Source organism: Ictalurus furcatus, chromosome 9, assembly GCF_023375685.1.
Source record: "Ictalurus furcatus strain D&B chromosome 9, Billie_1.0, whole genome shotgun sequence".
NCBI lineage: Eukaryota > Metazoa > Chordata > Actinopteri > Siluriformes > Ictaluridae > Ictalurus > Ictalurus furcatus.
Genome location: NC_071263.1, coordinates 7,866,081 through 7,885,809, shown reverse-complemented (window position 1 = coordinate 7,885,809; position 19,729 = coordinate 7,866,081). Strand labels below are relative to the sequence as shown.

At 39.5% G+C, this 19,729-nt stretch overlaps 2 protein-coding genes across 4 annotated transcripts in view; one reads left to right on the top strand and one right to left on the bottom strand.

Annotated features, from left to right (window-relative positions):
* The window catches only part of tecpr2 (tectonin beta-propeller repeat containing 2), a 47,451-nt gene extending 41,843 nt beyond the window's left edge, over positions 1-5,608 (top strand). For all 3 annotated transcript variants that reach the window (XM_053632556.1, XM_053632557.1, XM_053632558.1), the window contains exons 18-20: positions 93-234; positions 1,944-2,093; positions 3,415-5,608. In XM_053632556.1, coding sequence (XP_053488531.1) covers positions 93-234; positions 1,944-2,093; positions 3,415-3,566 — 444 coding nt within the window. In that variant the 3' untranslated portion in view covers positions 3,567-5,608. The remainder of the gene's footprint in view (positions 1-92; positions 235-1,943; positions 2,094-3,414) is intronic.
* A 250-nt stretch (positions 5,609-5,858) lies between these two features.
* Positions 5,859-8,086, bottom strand: ankrd9 (ankyrin repeat domain 9). Its single transcript, XM_053632559.1, has one exon. It carries the CDS (start codon positions 7,056-7,058, stop codon positions 6,192-6,194), a length of 867 nt encoding a protein of 288 aa, XP_053488534.1. The 5' UTR covers positions 7,059-8,086; the 3' UTR covers positions 5,859-6,191.
* Positions 8,087-19,729: the final 11,643 nt, after the last annotated feature.

Below are 19,729 nucleotides of genomic sequence, written 5' to 3'. Positions count from 1 at the left end.
CATTAATCTTTAAACACAAGATTGCACAAGTGCAGTGACAGTGCAGCCTAACACAGTTCCTCCTGCGTTTTGTTTTTTGTTCCCTGGAGCAGCTTGTGGGCGTGCACTTAGTACGCGTTCAGACCAATCCCAACGACCGCATGCTGTGGGCTCTGGATAGTCGCTGTAACGTATATGTTCGCACTGGCATTACCGAGGAAATGCCAGTGGGGACAGCCTGGGAGCACATTCCAGGTACACCATCGTTATACTTTTCTCTTTTGTTTTGTCTCATTTGCTTTGTTTCTTCTTTGGCTGACTCAGACATTCACACTGGGGTCCCCCCCCCCCCCCCCCATTCATGTAACTTAACTATGCACTATAATGGGAAGCTTTGACTCAGTTGTCTGAGTTGACTCAATTACAGCAGCAAGATGCGTCACACTGACACAAAGCACATTATACACATTTCTATATAAGCGACACACGAAAAGAAAACTTTAGTTTTGGGGTTTTTTTTTTCTTTTTGCTAAAATAAATCTAGTGGCCCCCTCCACTAGGTTTGTTTTTGTGTTGTCAATCCATTCACCTGCCCATGTGTCCGCCTGAGATGTTTGTAGGATTTATATGGAATTATCATTGTAATCAGCAGATGAACTGATTGCATTTTGGAATGGGATCCAAACAGGGTCAAGGTCACAGCAAGGGTTAGGGTTAGAAAACTGAAATAGTTTTAGGGTTAGAAAACTGAAATAGTTTTTATTCAGTAGCCTCCTTCCTGTTTGTCATACAGACATTCGCATTGGTGTTCAGGAACGTATCCCAGTTGATACCATTGGCATCAAGTTCTATTTGTTTTGTTTTTTTCTAGCTGTTGAACCTGGACACATAATCTGATTGTTCTGGGTGCCTGGGCTACTGATTTGTCCAGCCCTGAAAAGTTTTTAAATAAGATCAGCTAAAAGGGTTAGTCTGACTAAACAAAATAATGTTCCTGGTGGGGTGGAATATGAAAATTCTTTTAAACCCAGCATTGCAGTCTACTGGACATCATGGTATAATATTATACAATGTACAATATTATTAAAGAGGATGAAATTACATAACACACCATTCAGTTGTAAAATTATGAGGTTAGGGTAAAAAGCGCTGTTGTACCTTACAAATATTTTAAATATTTCAAAGGATGTTACAAATAATGCTTTTGTGACGTTATCTATACCAGTACTGCTGTAACTATTTTCAGATTTCCTTGTCATGGTATATCATAAGTAGGAATGTCCCTATCCAGTCCAAAGTATCTGTGTCCGAGCCGATCCAGGCACTTTCTAATGGATAGGGATTGGTTATTTTAAGTCTGATTCACGCAACTGTCCTAAAACAGGATAACAGCTGTAAGCAATACCACTATTTCATGTGGTGGCAGCAACAGATGTGCTTTCAACATGAAGGATGAAGTCCAGTGAAGGAGATTTTGATTTTGTGGTTCATTTAGAATGTTCATGTTATGCTGCTGATGTTATGTGGAATTGCAACGAGCATACACTGAGTATACTAGTTTTGCTATAATGCTGCTACACTCCAACATGTTGCTAAGAGGACTTAACAGAATTGTGCCTGAAATGGTATTCATTAGTGTTGTATGTTTAGAAGTCTAATTTATTTATTAAGACATTTTATAGATATATATTTTTTTTGTTTTCGTTATATTTTTGTTTAAAGGAAAGCTGGGATAGCAGTTTTCTTAATGGAGAGGTTTTTTGAGCTCAAGCCTGTCTTGGCTTATTTGGATTAGTTTTAGTAACTTAAATGTACATGACATGATAAACAAAACTGGACTGGGACATCCGTACGTATTTTCTAGCACTGATTCAGTACAGGTTCTGCAAGGTTGCATGACTCAGAAGTGACAAAGATGGTTGTCCCATTAAGATGTGTAATGTGGCCTCTCTATGTTGCTACAGGGCTCCAGGCTAGTCAATTAGTGCTGAGCACAAGAACTGCATGGGTGCGCTGTCCTAATGGTGAGATGGCTCGACGATACGGGATTTCAGAAAAGAATCCAGCTGGGGATTACTGGAAGAAGGTGCCTGGCCTGGTCAACTGGCTGACGGGTGAGTGGTTAAAGGGTTACTCGGGTGAAAATTCTGTAAAAGCTCACTAAATAATGCTGACCAGACTTCAGTAGCTCCAGTAGGAACTCCAGTATGGTAGCCTTGTTAATTATTTGTTATTTGAAGGTACAAATGTTTTGTTGTTGTTGTTGTTGTTGTGTTTTTTTGTTTTTTTTTATTGTGAACAAATGTTAATGTTAATTCACCCCCTTTTTGGTCAATACTTGGGAGAACCAACTTTGGCTGCAATTATAACTTCAAGCCTTATGGGATCTGTCTCTATCAGCTTTGCACATCTGGATCCTGATATGTTTGCCCTTGTGTGCCAAGGCCAAGGAGTCCATCGTACCAGAGAACATTTTTTTCCACATTCGCTGAGTCTCCAACATGGGATTTCAAAAGGCTTTTTGTCAATAAAGGCTTCTCGTCAACTCTCTTTGTGGCTGTGGTTGTCCTGTGAACAGTTTCTCCCATTGGATCTGTGGATCTCTCCAGAATCCTTCAGATTCACCCTTAGCCTCTTGGATGCTTCTCTGATTAATCTGCTTACACCTGAACTAAATAAAGTTTTTCTCAGCAGTAGGGGTGAATACTTATGCAATCGCAACATTTAAGTTTCTTTATTTGTAAATAGTATTGCAGACTATACTATACATTTGTTATAAAGCCGGGCTCGGTGGTTTAGTGGTTAGCACGTTTGCCTCGCACCTCCGGGGTTGTTGTTCAATTCCCACGTCCACCATGTGTGCGCAGAGTTTGCATGATCTCCCCATGCTTTGGGGGTTTCCTCCAGGTACTCCAGTTTCCTCCCCAGTCCAAAGACGTGCATTCTAGGCTGATAGGTATTTCCAAATTGTCCATCGTGTGTGAATGGGTGTCCACTTGTGCCCTGGGAAGACGTCGAGGGTGTCCCTGCCTTGTTCCCCGAGTTCCCTGGGATAGGCTCCAGGCTAACCGCGACCCAGCGTAGGATAAGCGGTACAGAAACTGGATGGAGGTTCTAAAGCAGGGGTGTCCAAGCTTATCCGCAAGGGCCAATGTGGGTGGAGGTTTTCATTCCAATCAAGCAGGAGCCACACCCGATTCCACCTGTTTAATCAGTTGAGCTCGGCTTTCAGTAAAATCAGATGTGGCTTCTGCTTGGTTGGAATGAAAACCTGCACCCACACCGGCCTTTTGCGAATAGGATTGGACACCCATGTTGTAAAGCCTACTGTCCTCTTACAGTGATCCATTACACAAAGGTAGAGTAGACTGAGAGTGGACTGAGACTTTTAAAAAGCTAAAAAACAAGTTTGAGAATGATGTCTCTCTGTTGCAGTGACTCCCATGGATGAAGTCTGGGCTGTTACCCCAACTGGCGCTCTGACACAGCGCCTGACCAAGACCCTGCCACACAGCACCAGCAAAAATCACACCAACACAGGCTCTCTCAGTGGGGAAGAACTCGAAGAGGAGTGGGAGGTGATCTAGACAGCCGTGGTGTGTGTTGTGTCTTGTAAAAACAGTTCTGTTAATGGGCACTTTTTTGTTGTTGTTGATGATGAGCTTAACCTGTGTACAGAACAGATTGTCTTTACAGAGTGTACAGAATTATTGATGGTTACGTTTTGAAGGGAAGTCTAAACAAAAGTATTTGTTTAATGAACTTATTTTAACCATGCACTATTTAACTTTTTACCCACAATATCAGGATCCGTTACGTTAGGATTTTTTCTTTTATGTGACACAGTGGTCCAGTCCGTACAGCGATGCACGTCATGAGGCGTTTCTGTCACAAGTGCGTCAGAGTACGCTTACAGACTCGGGATCAGATCCACCGTGATGTACTGTAAAGGGGGAAATATAAATCGGTATTCTAACGCTAAACATTTTGATGAAAATGGGTTCTGGTTCGCAGACAGAAAAGTGAAAGAGACCGAGACTAAAGTCTGATCGCGAATTGAAATGAAAAATATGTAATGCAAATGAAATATGTCAAGGGATTGGTTGTAAAGAGCATTCATTGAACGTTTAACATGAGTGGAATCATACATCGCAGAATTTGTATGATAATATAAATTGTACAAGATATGTTGTTCAAGTGTCATCTTAACTTCTGAAATGCAAAAACATATGTTTGTTAACCTCCATGTGTGGCGTGTAACATCTGTTAATATTAACAGTCCGCAGCTGTTCGCGTTGTGAAAGAATACCGCTTTATGGCAGAAAATGCCGTTCTGAATCTAGTGAATTGATGATTGGAATATCTGTGGCTGATTAAGCAAAATGGACTCTCTTTCTCCCTTTTCATATTTGGGAGCAGCCAGATTTTACTTTGCGGTTAAGGTACATGCTAAAGAGAAACAGTTGAGGAAAATCTGTAGTTTTCAGCACTATATACACTAGAACGTATCAAAATTTCACCATACGAATGGTTTTCCCAGGACACCACTCATAATGTGAAGCAAGCAGAGACATATCCACGATGCTTAATGAGTCGAAAGTCTATATAAACATGTTTACAATAACAGTGTGTTGAGCTTAACAGATTACTAGATTGTACTGTAATTGTAAAGCCAAAAAGCCAGAAACCCTACTGTGCCAGGAGTAAAATTGCTGGGGCCAAAAGTACTTAGTAGTGGATTTGGGATTCCATTCTGATTAATCTAGTGTGTAAATTCCTGATTAATCTAGTGTGCGTCTTAAATTTAGCCCCCCCCCAGTTTTAACCGCTGTAGAATGTGAGAACTTCGAGGTTCATTAGTTCATGATCACAGTGAGAACGTATAACGGTCTCTTTAAGACAGAATGTAGGAGGAACTATTTTTTGCTAATATTTACCGAAGCCTTTGCTTTCACAATGGACTCACCAAGGAATATGTGTATAAATTTTCAAAATTGGTAATAGCTACTGAGAGCCGTTACCAGTGTTAGTTAAATACAATAGGGAATAAGGCATGCTTAACATCGTTATTTACATACCTGCTGTTTGTCGGGTCAGATCGACTGTGCATGAACGATCGGAAGCAGGAAAAGGGGATGAGGAGGGGGGTGTGTTGTGTTTTTTGTTTGTTTTGGGGTTTTTTTTTTATTATTATTATTATTATTCTCTTCATTGCTGTAATTTTGTTCACTTGGTTATTACTAGACTGCTTAGTGTTATTGTGCCGGTCTACAGCACTCTTATATGCCATCCGGTTCATAAAAACTTTCATAGTCCATTCTGAATGAACTGTAACGCCGTATTGGCAACTTTCATGTAACGTCATTTAGAGAATGCACTTTATTAATGAATAAATATGTGTATCAAGTGTATCATAATTGAATAAGAGGCATATATAATGGTGTCTTTTTTTTTAAAATTTATTTCTTTGGACCACAGACACCTCAGAAATATGCAAATATAATGTGGTAAGTAGATCAACATTGCATTAATAGTGTCGATTGTTTGTGGTTGTTTTTACTTATGTGATTTTTTTCCTGTAATTTGGGACGCTCATGTCCTCTTTTCTTCTCCTCTTCTCCTTGACCACGATGCTGTTGGTGAAAATGAAATGGGAACCCTAGCACTCATTAAAGAGCACTATGTTATGTGTATGGTATATTATCACTGATAACATTAACCCTGCTTTAAGCGCTGCTGTCATCACTTTATGCTGTCAATATGAACTGCCAGAATTAAAAAGATGTTTACCAAAATAACACCTAAGCCTGATTATGACTCCGATTTAGCACAGGAGAATCAAGTACTGACTTGATAGTCTACTTGTTGCAGAAGAGTTGTTTTGTTTTGTTTTTTCTCACCTCTAAAAAAAAAAAAAATGGACCGTGTATGCAGGGAGTTAAGAAATGCACTGATACTGTTCACAAAAAATATATTTAAAAATATATTTATTTTTTAGAACAGTTACCAAGCATCACTTGGTATCATTGTATTTTACAACATTGACATATTTACAGTGGAGGAATCAGTGTAGCAGTCCTAAATGCTCTGAACAGAACGATTTTCCAATTCTTGCTCTAACTTCACGAGATTTTTTTTTACACACACTTTTCAGATAAGGGATCTTGTTGATGCCATCAGTCAAAGTCAGATAGAGTACATCCATTATTGCGTTAAGACTGGTGCAATCTGAAATCAGGTGGTCTGAGGAAATCAGGCAGGGACTCGAGCTGTTCGTCGGGAACGGATCGCGTCACAGTGCGCATGCATTGCACGAACAGAGATGTTGGACATTGACCAGAGAGCCACTGGAACGCCTGCTCTCCGATGAGGCGGCTCCACAGTGCGGGGTTCTCCCGCAGCTCCGCGCGCATGCGAAAGCGTAGCGCGGGCATGAACAACACCATGTATCCGAGGCACACGCGCTTCGTACGCATGTCCATGTCACTCTGGCTGATTTGTTGCAGCAGGCAGTCCAGAGGTGTGTCTCCAGCACGGTCTGTGACGTACGGGCACGCGCCGTGGCCCAGCAACAGCAGCAAACACTCGGGGCGCGCCAGGTCGCACGCCAGGTGTAGCACCGTTTTGCCTCCCTCTGCGTGCGCGCACCCGCGGTGATTCAAGAGCAGCTGTCTTTCGCCTTCGTCCGCGAAATCCTTGAGACTGCCCATCATCATTTTGAGAATATTCGTGCGGTTGTAGCGCACGGCCACGGCGACGTGCGGCGCGGCGGAGTGCGCGCAGCAGCGGAAGCTCGCGCTCGGCACGGTCAGCGCGTGCACGGGGAAGCGCTGGAGCAGGTGGCGCGCGTACTGCTGGTGGTCGTGGACGAGCGCGTACAGCAGCGCTTCGGATGGCGAGAAAGCGCATGCGCGACCTTCGTCTTCCCAGTGAAACGCTTCGGTGGTGCGGATGTCCTCCAGCAGCCACACCGGCAGCAGATCCCGCACAGCCTGATAGAAAGCGAGCGAGGTTCTCTGGCACTGTTTTTCAGATTTGTAATCTGGCCGGCGCTCGTACATTCCCAGATCCAAAGGCATCGTTACTCTGTTCTACCCCCTTTTTTGCACTCTGCTGTGATTTTAAAGTTGTTCTTGAGATGTTTGGGTGGTTTTGCTGGTTTGACTTTGAGGTCAGTGTGTAACACTGAAACATCTGCAGACTTACTGGAGGTAGTTTATAGCGGTTATGTTGACTATCCTGCACAGCGTTAAAACAGTTAACAGTCACTTATCACGCATCAGCAGCCCAAAGGACAGTTCAGTAACCTCAATAATCCATGCGAGTACTAACCAAGAAAACAGCGGCTTGTTTACTCGTAATGTTACTTTCGTCCGCCGTCAAAGCCCGCTTCAACACCATTCAGCAGTTTATATATGTCCGTGCAGCGACACGCCCCCGTCACCTCCCCTCAACGCTCGCGCACTTGTTTCATTGGCCACGAATATAAGCATGCAGATGTGACGTCAAGAATGTCTGAATGACCTGTAAACGTTTCCATATAGAGAAGAGCCAGTGACAGAGCGCTCTCAAAGGAACTGAAATTTTTAGAACAACAAAACCTTCCTTGCCCTCGACTTAAAAGATACACCCTAAAGATTTCACTTGTCTCATCTCAATTTTGCAATAATAGACTTTACCAACCCAGTTACTGCACGGTATGACCCTGCAAAAACAATAGAAATCCTCAGAGTATGTGTAATGGTTTTAATGGTTATAATGGGAATTGTATTGGTTTTAATGGAACCTGTAAAATCCCTGTGGGTCTCTCCTGGTAATTTGTTGCCTTCTATTGGTGGTATGTTATGCGTAGTGGATACCATTAAGGACTGGTAATGGTTTTAATGGTCAGCTGATGGTTTGTCATGGTATTTGTAGTGGAAGCCAAATACCAAGTAGTGATGGTTTCTATGGTTTTTTTCAGTGTGCAGTTCCTCATCCAGCCGTGTTAGGTACAGTTGGGGAAATAAGTATTGAACGTGTCATCCTTTTTTTCAGTAAATATATTTCCAATGAGGTTATTCACATGAAATGCTCACCAGATATCAGTATTACAAATTAGAAATCCGAAGATATATATATCGATATATAGATATTAGAAATCCGGAGATATAAAGGATTCACAACATTAATGTAGATAAATGAAGTTATGTGTAATAAAGCAGAATGACACAGGGGGAAAAAGTATTGAACACGCTAACTGAAATTTATTAATACTTAGTGGAGAAGCCTTTGTTTGTAATGACCGCTTCAAGATGCTTCCTGTATGAAGAAATTAATGGGCCGCAGTGTTCAGAATCCCAAATTGTGTAATTTTGGAAATGTGACCTCCAACTGTCCTAATGAACAAAATGGCGCTGTAGACTCACCAGGAATCAGGATCTAGCTAACTTGTGAATATTTATTTTCCAGCCTTTAGCACCTCACTGCCAACATTACAGCGATAGTATGAGCATTTTTTAAAATGATTATTTCAGTGGAGTTTTAGCTTTACGTCTGTCCAGGTGAAGTTTTCCACTGTATAAATAAATTAGACTTGTGCATAGTTTTTAGCAAGTGCCATCCTTTGGCTGTCCAACTAAGAACATCCACAATCATCTTTAAGGAATCCAAGTGGTACCATCATGTTCTTTAACAAAATATATCAATATTCTTTACATGTGTGTTGCATAATGCAGCTGATTTTGGAGGCAAAATCTTTTTGCAAAAGATATACCACAGACATACTGCATTGAGAATGGTGAATAGTCAAGACAGCAACAGAAATCAGGATAATGATGCATGTTAAATTAAATGACAGTCATCAGGGGATTTGGCCATACAGGTCTCAGGTGATTTGGAGATGATTTACATCTTATGTTTTCTTTAAATTGACTATCCATAAGTGTGGACACTATGCATGAAAAGGGTTCAATCGATAAAAATAAAAGCAATACACTACCATTATGACGGTAGTGTCCAACCAATTAATAGTTTCTGATATTATATGTTATTATAATTATTATTATTAAGGACAAAAGTGGTGCAAATGAAATAGTGCAATAATAGTACAACATTTCCTTGCATTTCAGCAGTTACGTATTGTAGACTGTAAACTTCTGCCTGCTTGTATGACAATTACACTATATGGCCAAATGTTTGTGGACACTTGATCTTAATACCCATATGTGCTTTTTGAACATTCCATTCCAGATGTATTCTTCCCTTTGTTGTTATAATAACTTCCACTCTTCTGGAGAAAGGCTTTCCACTAGATTTTGGAGTGTGGCTGTGGGGATTTGCTCATTCAGAGCATTAGTGAAGTCAGGCAGTGGGGTACAGTTGGTTTAGTGAACAGTGGACTTGTTCAACAAAACAGACTTCATGTAAAAACATAATGATCTTTCCTTTACTTTCACACTATCCGTCGTCACCCAGATGAGGATGGGTTCCCTTCTGAGTCTGGTTCCTCTCAAGGTTTCTTCCTCATATCATCTTAGGGAGTTTTTCCTCGCCACCGTCACCACCGGCTCGCTCATTAGGGATAATTTCACACACATATAATATGTATCCTGTGTTTATATGTTTCTGTAAAGCTGCTTTGAGACAATGTCCATTGTCAAACGCGCTATACAAATAAAAATTGAATTGAACTTAACTGAACTGAATTGTTCCAATTCATCCCAATGGTGTTCAGTGTGGTTGAGGTCAAGGCTCTGTGTGCAGCCCACTGGAGTTCTTCCACTGCGACCTCGGCAATCTATGTCTTCATGGACCTCACTTTACACTCGGGTATTGTCATGCTGGAACAGGTTTGGTCCTCTTAGCTCCAGTGAAGGGAAATTGTAATGCTAGAGCATAAAGGCATACTGTACAATTGTGTGCTTCCAACTTTGTGGCAAAAGTTTGTGGAAGACTTTCATATGGGTGTGATGGACATTGTGTCCACATACTTTTGGCCATATAGTGTATTACATTTTGCAAAATGTATCGAACAAGGTATTAAAACACAGGTTAGTATTATAAACGTTGGCTTACCCTACTGTGAGTGGAAACGCTCTTGGTTTTCGTGGCAACTTGTTTTACTTGCAGAGGCTGGATTTGCCACATATTTTGCTGCACAGGTATGATTTATACCTCCAACCTTTTCTGACACAAAGGTCCTTTGCTTGTTGTTATCCTAACATAAACACACAGTTATACTGCCACTAGTAGCTGAGTCACATTTTTATTTTATTTTTATTACATCTTTTAGGCTTTCTTTGTTATTTATTGACCTAAAAGTGCTTATTAGTGAGGCAAAATCTATTAAGAAAAGATGCAGCATATAATATTTTCCAGTAATAATATTCACGATGTACTCAATATCCGAATCTTTCCGTGAAAAGTGCTATCACGGTGGATAAGACTGCTGTCATTTCCAATCTGAGCGTTTCAAAATCTCCACTTTTATTACTTTCAGCTGCTCACATTATTCCCCGATGAAAGTCTGAGGTCACAAATGACTAATGACCTTCTAGTGGTGAGTTTAAATGATAGTGATAGTGTTGTGACGTCACATGATCCCATCCTGCCAGGCTTATTGGGTAATATCGTACGTATTATCAAGTGACCAGCGCATTCAGAACATTCAGAACATTCAGCGCCCAGCGCTCACCTTATATAAGACCAGGCTTTAGCACTGAGTTCATTAACAGACCAGAGTGTTTAATGGTTTACTAGATGTATTTCAACAATGTATCTTTGATTATAAAATGTACAACTTTTACTAATTAGGTGATTTTCGACAAGTTTTGTCTGCCGAGTTAGTTATGCATTTACATTTACATTTATTCATTTACATTTATTCATTCAGCAGTCGCTTTTATCCAAAGTGACTTACAAATGAGGAAATACAAACAAAGCGATATATCAAGCAAAGAACGATACAAGTAGTGCTACCATGCAAGATCTTTAATTGAGTTCTAGAAGAAGAAAAGTGCGCAGAGTAGAGGTGTAAGAGCCAGAGTAAGGTATTTGGGTTTTTTTTTTTTCTTTCTAGGGGTTGGTTAGGTGTTCATGGAAGAGGTGGGTCTTTAGTTGTTTTTTGAAGGTACTGACAGATTCTGAAGTCCGGATTGAGGTTGGAAGTTCATTCCACCACTGAGGGACAGATACTGTGAAGGTTCTGGAAAGTTATGCAGTAGTATGCATGTGACACTATCTTTTTCTTTTTAAATCTATCCATTAACATTTAGTTATTTAACATACACTAGATTTCCTCAAGGACACAACAATAACTCTTTGCTCCTGGGATTTAATCTCAACCTTCCAGACATTAGCACAGAATCTTAAATGCTGAGCTATCTATTTATCTAGACAACTACTCAGCAGTTGTAATAAATAAATAAATAAAATGGTAATGTAATCACGTTGAACAAAACAATAGATAAGCATTTAATCTACACCTTGGGTTTTCTCTGCTCACTACACACCCGATCAAGCTTGAAACCTGATTTGATGTGAAACCTGATCAGCCTTGAAACCTGAACTATTAATCAACTACTCTAACTGTTCATTCATCCAATTACCCATCAGTCAGTTCTTAATGTGTGAGAACGTAATCAAGTCTGAACAGCAGCATTCACAACAAGACCCAGGAAAAGGTGGGGAGATTGCCCTGTTGAAACACTAACCACAACACCCACACCACCTAGTGGATGAACATTTAATGTCAAGGGTCTTCCGTAATAAATATTTGAATCAGTATTCTGCATTTTGTTGAAGAAAGGTTAAATAAAGGTTTAAAGAAAGCTTTATAAATTCAGTTGTATTTTCACATCATCAACCAGACAGATAATGGCAAGTTAGAGTGCCCTCCACTAACATTGGCACCCTTGATAAATATGAGTAAAGAAGGCTGTGAAAATTTCCTTTATTGTTTAACCTTTTGATGTTTTTGTTTAAAAACAATCACAAAAATACTCTTTTAAAATTAATCTTTGCTAAATATAGGTGTGCAATGATTATTGGCACATATGAATTCATATGAAAAAAATATAATTGAAGTATATTCCCATTGATATTTTAAAATTTTTTCGTACTCTTGGGTGACTAGGAACAGGAAATTGTTCAATCATGACTTCCTGTTTCACAGGGATATAAATATGAGGTAACACACAGGTCAAATTCCCTTAGTCGTTCATAACAATGGGTAAGGCCAAGGAATAAAGCTGTGACGTGCAGAAAAAGGTTGTTGAGGTTCACAAAATGGGAAGTGTCTATAAGAAAATAGCACAAGCATTGAAAATGCCCATTTCCACCATCTGAGCAATAATTAAGAAGTTCCAGTCAACTGGAAATGTTATGACTCAACCTGGAATTGAACGTGTGTCTGTATCATCTCAACACACTGTGAAGAGGATGGTTCAAGTGGGAAAAAAATCTCCAAGGATCACAGTTGGAGAATTGCAGAAGGTAGTTGTGTCTTGGGGTCAGAAAGTCTCCAAAACTACAATCCGAAGTCACCTACATCACCACAAGTTGTTTGAAAGGGTTTCATGAAAAAAGCCGCTACTCTCATCCAAAAACAAACTCGAGCGTCTTCAGTTTGCCAGACACTACTGGAACTTCAAATTGGATCGCTTCTATGGTCAGATGAAACAAAAATAGAGCTTTTTGGCAATAAACACCAGAGGTGGTTTTGGCACACAGAGAGGTAGCCATATGGAAAAGTACCTCATGCCCACAGTTAAATATGGTGGTGGCTCTTTAATGTTTTGGGACTGTTTTTCTGCCAGAGGACCTGGACATTTTGTTAGGATACATGGCATCATGGACTATCAAATATCAACAGATATTAAATGAAAGCCTGACTGTCTCTGCCAGAAAGATTAAAATGGGCCGTGGTTTGGATCTTCCAGCAGGACAATGATCCAAAACATATATTACAATCAACACAGAAATGGTTTACTGACCACAAAATCAAGATCCTGCCATCCCAGTCCCCTGACTGAAAGCCATAGAAAACCTGTGGGGTGAACTGAAGAGGAGAGTCCACCAGCATGGACCTCGAAACTTGAAGGATCTGGAGAGATTCTGTATGGAGGAATGGTCTTAGATCCCTTGCCATGTATTCTCCAACTTCATCAGGCATTATAGGAGAAGACTCAGAGCTGTTATCTTGGTAAAGGGAGATAGCACAATGTATTGACTAAAAGGGTGCCAGTAATTATGGCACACATATATTTAACAAATTTAAAAAATAAATAAATAAATAAATAAATAAATAAAACCTGTGATGATATCCATGAGGGAGTATTTTTGTGAATTTTTTTTGACAAAAGATCAAAAGGTTAAACAATAAAGACAAATTTTCACAGCCTTCTTTGCTCATATTTACCTTTTACTCTGTACAGATGACAGATATGTTATAATTGCCTAATGAAAACACGGGTACATGTGAAATTTAGTCAACAAAACAGACCTCACTGAGGTAACTTGCAGTAATTTCATGATCAGGTGATAGGACCTGATAAAGTGATAAAGACTGGTGTGTGTGCTGATCAGAGTGATTGCTTATGTACTCTTGCACACATAATTATTGTGTGACTAATGCTGTTTTACGTAAGTAAATTAGGTTACAGTTGTAGAGATATTCAGGGCGTTGGCTTGCTTGTCAGCTCAGGATATTATATAATTCCAACTAAACTAAGTACGTTTATAATGTAAATATAATCAATTATAATATTCTATAAAAGTTGCTTGGACTTTAAAAAATAAAATAAAATCAATGATATTAAACACAGAATGACTGCTTTGGAATAGCTTGTCCACCTGTAGTCTATGAATAAAGGCCGCTGTAAAGACAGACATAGTTTTCATTGCCATATTTACAATTTCATATTCATGTTTATGAAATATTACATTTACTGAATAAATAGCAGCTGCTTTTAGACCATTGGTGTGTTGGTGTCTTTTAGTGGAACTGAAAGGGAATCTTTCAATTCATTTCACTTTTGGAGGTTAACCGGTTTTTAAAATGCTAGAACATGACGTCTGATTGAGATACGTGCAAAGAAAAATGTATTTCAGTCCAGTAAAACATTTCATTTTCAGAATTTCTCATAGCAGATTTCACCATGAGAAGGTTTTCCCCCAGACCGCCTCATGTGTGCATGAGTTCAAACCAAGTGACCGCATAGTACAACATTGTTTCATTGAATAATGACTGTAGATTCCAGTTATAGTGCACATTGATCTACATGGAAGTGCTTATTGTAAAACTGAGAACGTGACTTTGGGGCTGTAAAGTCTATTTTGAGTAAATGTCACGTACTGTAAATACAGCTACCTGTGACAAATTCATTTTCATACAAACCAAACTTTAGCAATTACAATTAGGTTTGGAATTACAAGTAAGCCAATCATGTCACAGCAGTACAATGCCTAAGATCACATTAATACATATCAAGAGCTTTGGTTAATGCTCACATCAAATATCAGAATGGGGAAAAAATGTGATCTAAGTGACTTTGATTGGGGCGTGGATGTTGGTGACGGAAGGTTGTTTCGAGTATTTCAGAAACTTCTGATCTCCTGGGATTCTCACATACAACAGTCTCTAGAGTTTACAAAGTATGGTATGAAAAGCATAACATATGCAGTATGAGGCAGCTCTGTGGGTGGAAATACCTTGTTTATGGGAGAGGTCAGAGGAGAACGGTCAGACTGGTTCTAGCTGTAGGAACGCTACAGCAATCAAATAACCACTGTCTAGAACCATGATTAACAGAAAAGCATTAACTGAAGCTCTTGACCTTTATCTGTGTGGGTTTTTTAAAAATTTATATCGTGCTGCTGTGACATGATTGGCTGATTGGATAACCGCATAAATGAGCAGGAGTACAGGTGTTCCTATTAAAGTGGCTGGTGTGTGTATACAGTACATTGGAAATATTGAGCAGATCAAGTAGGGTCAGAGTAATAGAGCTGGTACAAAAACCATGTGAATTACAATAGATACTCTGTTGACTATGTGTGTGGGGAATTAAAGAGGAGCTAGCTTACTTGTTATTTCAAAATTTCTAGTTATACGTGTATGCTAAAGATTATTCTTGTAAGTGACCATGTCACAGGAAGCTGTATTTACAGTATGTGATGTTTATTCAAAATACACTTTACAGCCTTAAACTGACTTTCAGTAAACAACAATAAACAGTTTTGATTCAATATACAGTTGAGGCCAAAAGTTTACATACAGCTAGAAAGATATTCAATCTCAGTTTTTGTTTTACCATACATTTCTTTTGGCAAGTCAGTTTGGGCATCTACTTTTTTTCACATCAGAGGTTATTTTTAAACAATTTATTTCAGCTTTAATTCACTATATCGGAATTCCAGTGGGTCAAAGGTTGACGTACACTGTCTCTTTAAACAGTCTGCAAAATTCCAGAAATTGATGTAATGACTTTTAGAAGCTTCTGATTGGCCAATTGTAATAATAAGGCGTTAATGGTAGCAGACATTTGGCTGTAAAATGGCCTAGCTTTTAGCTGTTGATACCCACTGTTGAAAATCCTAGCACCTCAGCCAAGACCACTACAAGTCTGGCTCCTTCTTAGGACCAATTTCCAAACAATGGAGGGTGCCACAAGCAAATATAAAAATCATAGGGCCACAAAAACAATGCATCATTCAGGAAAGAGACACAAATTAACTCCCAGGGATGAGCAAACTTTGGTCAAGAAGGGTCAATTGAACCCCAAGCCTACAACAAAGGAACTGGTGAAGGAGCTGGAGGCATCAGATACCAAATATGTACATTCATCTTAAAGAGAGTCCTACACCTGCATGTCCCGAAGGAGTGCCACACAAGGAAGCAGCCCCTATTCTGAAGCCAACATTATTTAAAAAAAAGCCAGCGTGATGTTTGCAGGTGATTACCAGAATTTTAGAGGAGTGCTCTCTGGTCAGATTAAACAAAAAAATGAACTGTTTGGTCATAATGATCAGCACTACAGTATGTATTGGGGGAAAAGGTGAGGCTTTTAATCCAAAAACACCATCCCAACTGTGAAGCATGGGAGTGGAAGCATCATGTTTATGTGGTGTTTTTCCTGGAAAAGACATGGGTGCACTTAAGAAAATAGATGATTAGGATTATCTAGAAATACGGGAGCAACACCTCAAGACAACAGCCAGAAAGTTCAAATTAGCTCAAAACTGTGTCTTCCAGTAGGACAATGATTCAAAACATACATCCAAAGTTTAAGGACAACAAAGTGAAAGTATTGGAGTGGCCATCCCAAAGCCCTGACCTGAATCTCATAGAAAACATGTGGAATGAACTCAAAACGCATGTTTGAGCAAGAAGGCTCACAAACGTGACTGAGTTACACCAGTTCTGTCAGGAGGAATGAGCAAAAGTTTCCTGCATAGCATTGTGAGAAGCTTGGAAGGCCACGCCAAGTGCTTGATTAAAGTTCAAGCAATTAAAAGGCAATGCCACCAAATATTACAAAGGGTATGTAAACTTTTGAACCAGTGAAAATCTGATATATTAAATAAAAGCTGAAATAAATCTGTCTCTTTGTTATTATTTTGAAATAACCTTTTATGAAGTAGGTACTCTAAATGACTTAACACAGGAAATGTATGGAAACATGAAATGGGTGGAGTTGTGAAAAACTGAGTTTGAATGTTTTTAGCCTGGGGGTATGAAAACTTCTGGCCTCAACTGTAGGGCTATTAACCTTTCAGTTTTTGTAAAATACCTACAGTATCATTACAACAAGTACTTACACTTTAACTAAAATATAATTACATGAATGAGCTAGAGTACACATGGTCAATGGCCACCGTAATAAATTCTGTAAGTGGTATTGTAGTGTAATGTAACTGTATCAGAATGGGTATTCCGGGGGGTGGGGGTGGGGAGTCGTGAATTTGGAGGCTTTGTCTCCCTTCGTTGTTATTTTGAATTAGACAAAATTTAATACAGGCTATTGTATTAAATTCATATTAATACTCGCAGTAGGCGCAGCCTGCTTTCATAATAAAGGATAGCATTACAGTTACTGTAAAATGAGATGAAATTTGCTATGAAATACGTACAGTTAATGAACCTGGACCAAGTGTAACAATTCTCAGTTATTACTGGCTCAGTTATTACTGGTTCAAAATGATTTGTTTCTATTATTTTACGTCAACATTTTATCCATTTGGCACCTCATAACTGGTATAAGCGGTTAGGCATTAAAGACAGTGCTTAATGGTTCTCTGGCAGTCATATTTCATCTCATTTTACAGTAAATTTTATGTAAAACCTTTATTGTGGTTTGTTACCTTCAGCATAACCATATAATAATAATAGGGGGTATATGATTAACACACTTAACACACTTACAGTATAAGGAGTACTCAATCTGGCACAGTCTTACTGAATGTTTAAAAAAATGCCCTTGTTTTCTTAATTAGTTGTTCTCCATAATTATTTGTTTCAATTATTTTACATTTATGTTTATTCATTTGCTTATGATTTTTTATTTTAAGCAACTTCAAGCAAGGTGGTACAACTGGATTAAGGTTAAGTTTAAGAGTGCAATTAGTTTTTCACACGAGTGAAAGGTGTTGGATAACTTTTTGTTTTTTGCTTCAATAAAATAAATAAATAAATAAAAACCGCATTGTGTGTTTACTCCGGTTGCTTTTGATTCATGTTGTATTTCGTTTGAAGGTCTAAAATGATTTAGTATGAGATGTACACAAAAATAGAAGAAATCAGGATGGGGCGAATACTTTTTCACAGCACTGTATGTACTAGCTAGGACTCTGACATCTTTTGACATTTAACGTGTCCATGAAACTTGAGAGTTGTGCTTTGATCCCGTATGTCGACATATTTGTCTTTGAACCAGGAAGCAGACTGATGGCAGGATGGAGTGCATGACTGATTTACACTACATGCAGTAGTGTTTGCGATGTGCCACACCCTGGTGAATCTATACAAACTTGACAGTAATTTAGCAAAGAGAATTTAATGAGTTTAACGAGAGCCTGCTTTCAACTGTGGAGGATTCCTGCCCGCAGTGTTCTGACCCTTTCTTTTAGACTTTAACAAGAATGATATCATAGATCACGAGATCCTGTGTGCTTTTGGAGTTATGCCGTACTTTTGAGCCAAGGTTCATGATCAGGAGCGCTAGTGGTCACAGAGATCCAACACAGGGAGGCATCTGAATGGTAGATAAAATTATATTACACACTCTTACTGATGGAGTAGTCCCAGTGGTGTATAAAGATGGAATTGTGTTCTCAATCTATCTGAGATAGCAATAAATTCTGTCGGTGAACAACCAAAGATGATAAATCATGCCTACAGAATGTGCTGGTCATATAACTACAGACTTGCACGAATTCCACCCTTTTCAAAAGGAATAAACTGCAATCTTTTTTTTTTCCCCTACTCAGGGATGGCTGGAAAAGGGACTAGTGCACAGGAAGATGTGAGAGAACCATGTTTGCTGCTAATGAGCTGCTACTGTAGTGCAAGACTTGACCAGTGAATTTGACCAGTGGTCACCAACCGACCACCAACGACATGAGGGTAACTGATGACAGAATTTTCTTCCATCCTGAGGTAACGGTAAACTCGTTAGCTTAGCTTTTAGTTAACACGAGGTCGCAGTTGCAAACAGAGAGTTTACTAAATTAAATCATGCTTAATTAACTTTTTGTTACTCAGCCTGTTAACAATAAATCTATTTACCAGGTGAAACATATTACTTAAGTAGCACTGAAGAGATGAGGACCCTGTCCCACTACTAGAAATGTGCTGGGACGGTACTGTGAGCAACAGGAAGCTCACAGCACATCTCAGTTCTTACAAAAAATGTTTTCTATGCCCTCCTGTCCTTCCGAGTTCGTTCTTTCAAAGTAGCCTGGCAATGACCGGTCTTCACGAGAACGCAAATCCGTTCTTTGTATTCTTGGAATTGAGAAACAGCCAAAGTCCTCAGGAAGGTACAGAGTTGGTGACCACTGGTGTAGAGAGTATTTGATTGGATGAACACAAGTCTAGTACAGGCTGAGTCATCAAAAAAGGGTTAACTTTTAAATTGAAATGAGGATCTCTGGGCGCACAGTGGCACACCTCCAGGGTTGGTGGTTCAATTCCTGCCATGGCCTTGTGTGTGTGTGTGTGTGTGCGGCATTTTCATGTTCTCCCTGTGTTGCGGGGTTTCCTCCGGGTACTCTGGTTTCCTCCCCCAGTCTAAAGACATGCATGGTAGGCTGATTAGCATGTCCAAAGTGTCCGTAGCATATGATGTGTATGTGTCCTGTGATGGATTGGCACCCTGTCCATTGTGTACCCCGCCTTGTGCTCATGCTCCCTGGGATAGGCTCCAGGTTCCCTGCGACCCTGTAGGATAAGCGGTATAGAAAATGGATGGATGGATGAGGATATCTTCAAAAGTGTTTTGTTTTTGCTTTTTTCCCCCAAGGTATGATAACATATTGGTGTCCATAACAAGGAATGGGTACAAAAAGCTCTGAGAAACTTTGATTTTCATTTCAGGGGCACTTTTGGGGAATGAATCTGACCTCCTGGTTAAGCGTTAGAGCAGTCAGTAGCACACAATAGAGCACCAAGTCATTTCTTTTATTTGTGTGTGGGGTGTTTTTTTTTTGCACTCTAAATGTGTGCAAAACTAAAGCTAAACTTATGATTAAGTTCTTGATTAATCGCACT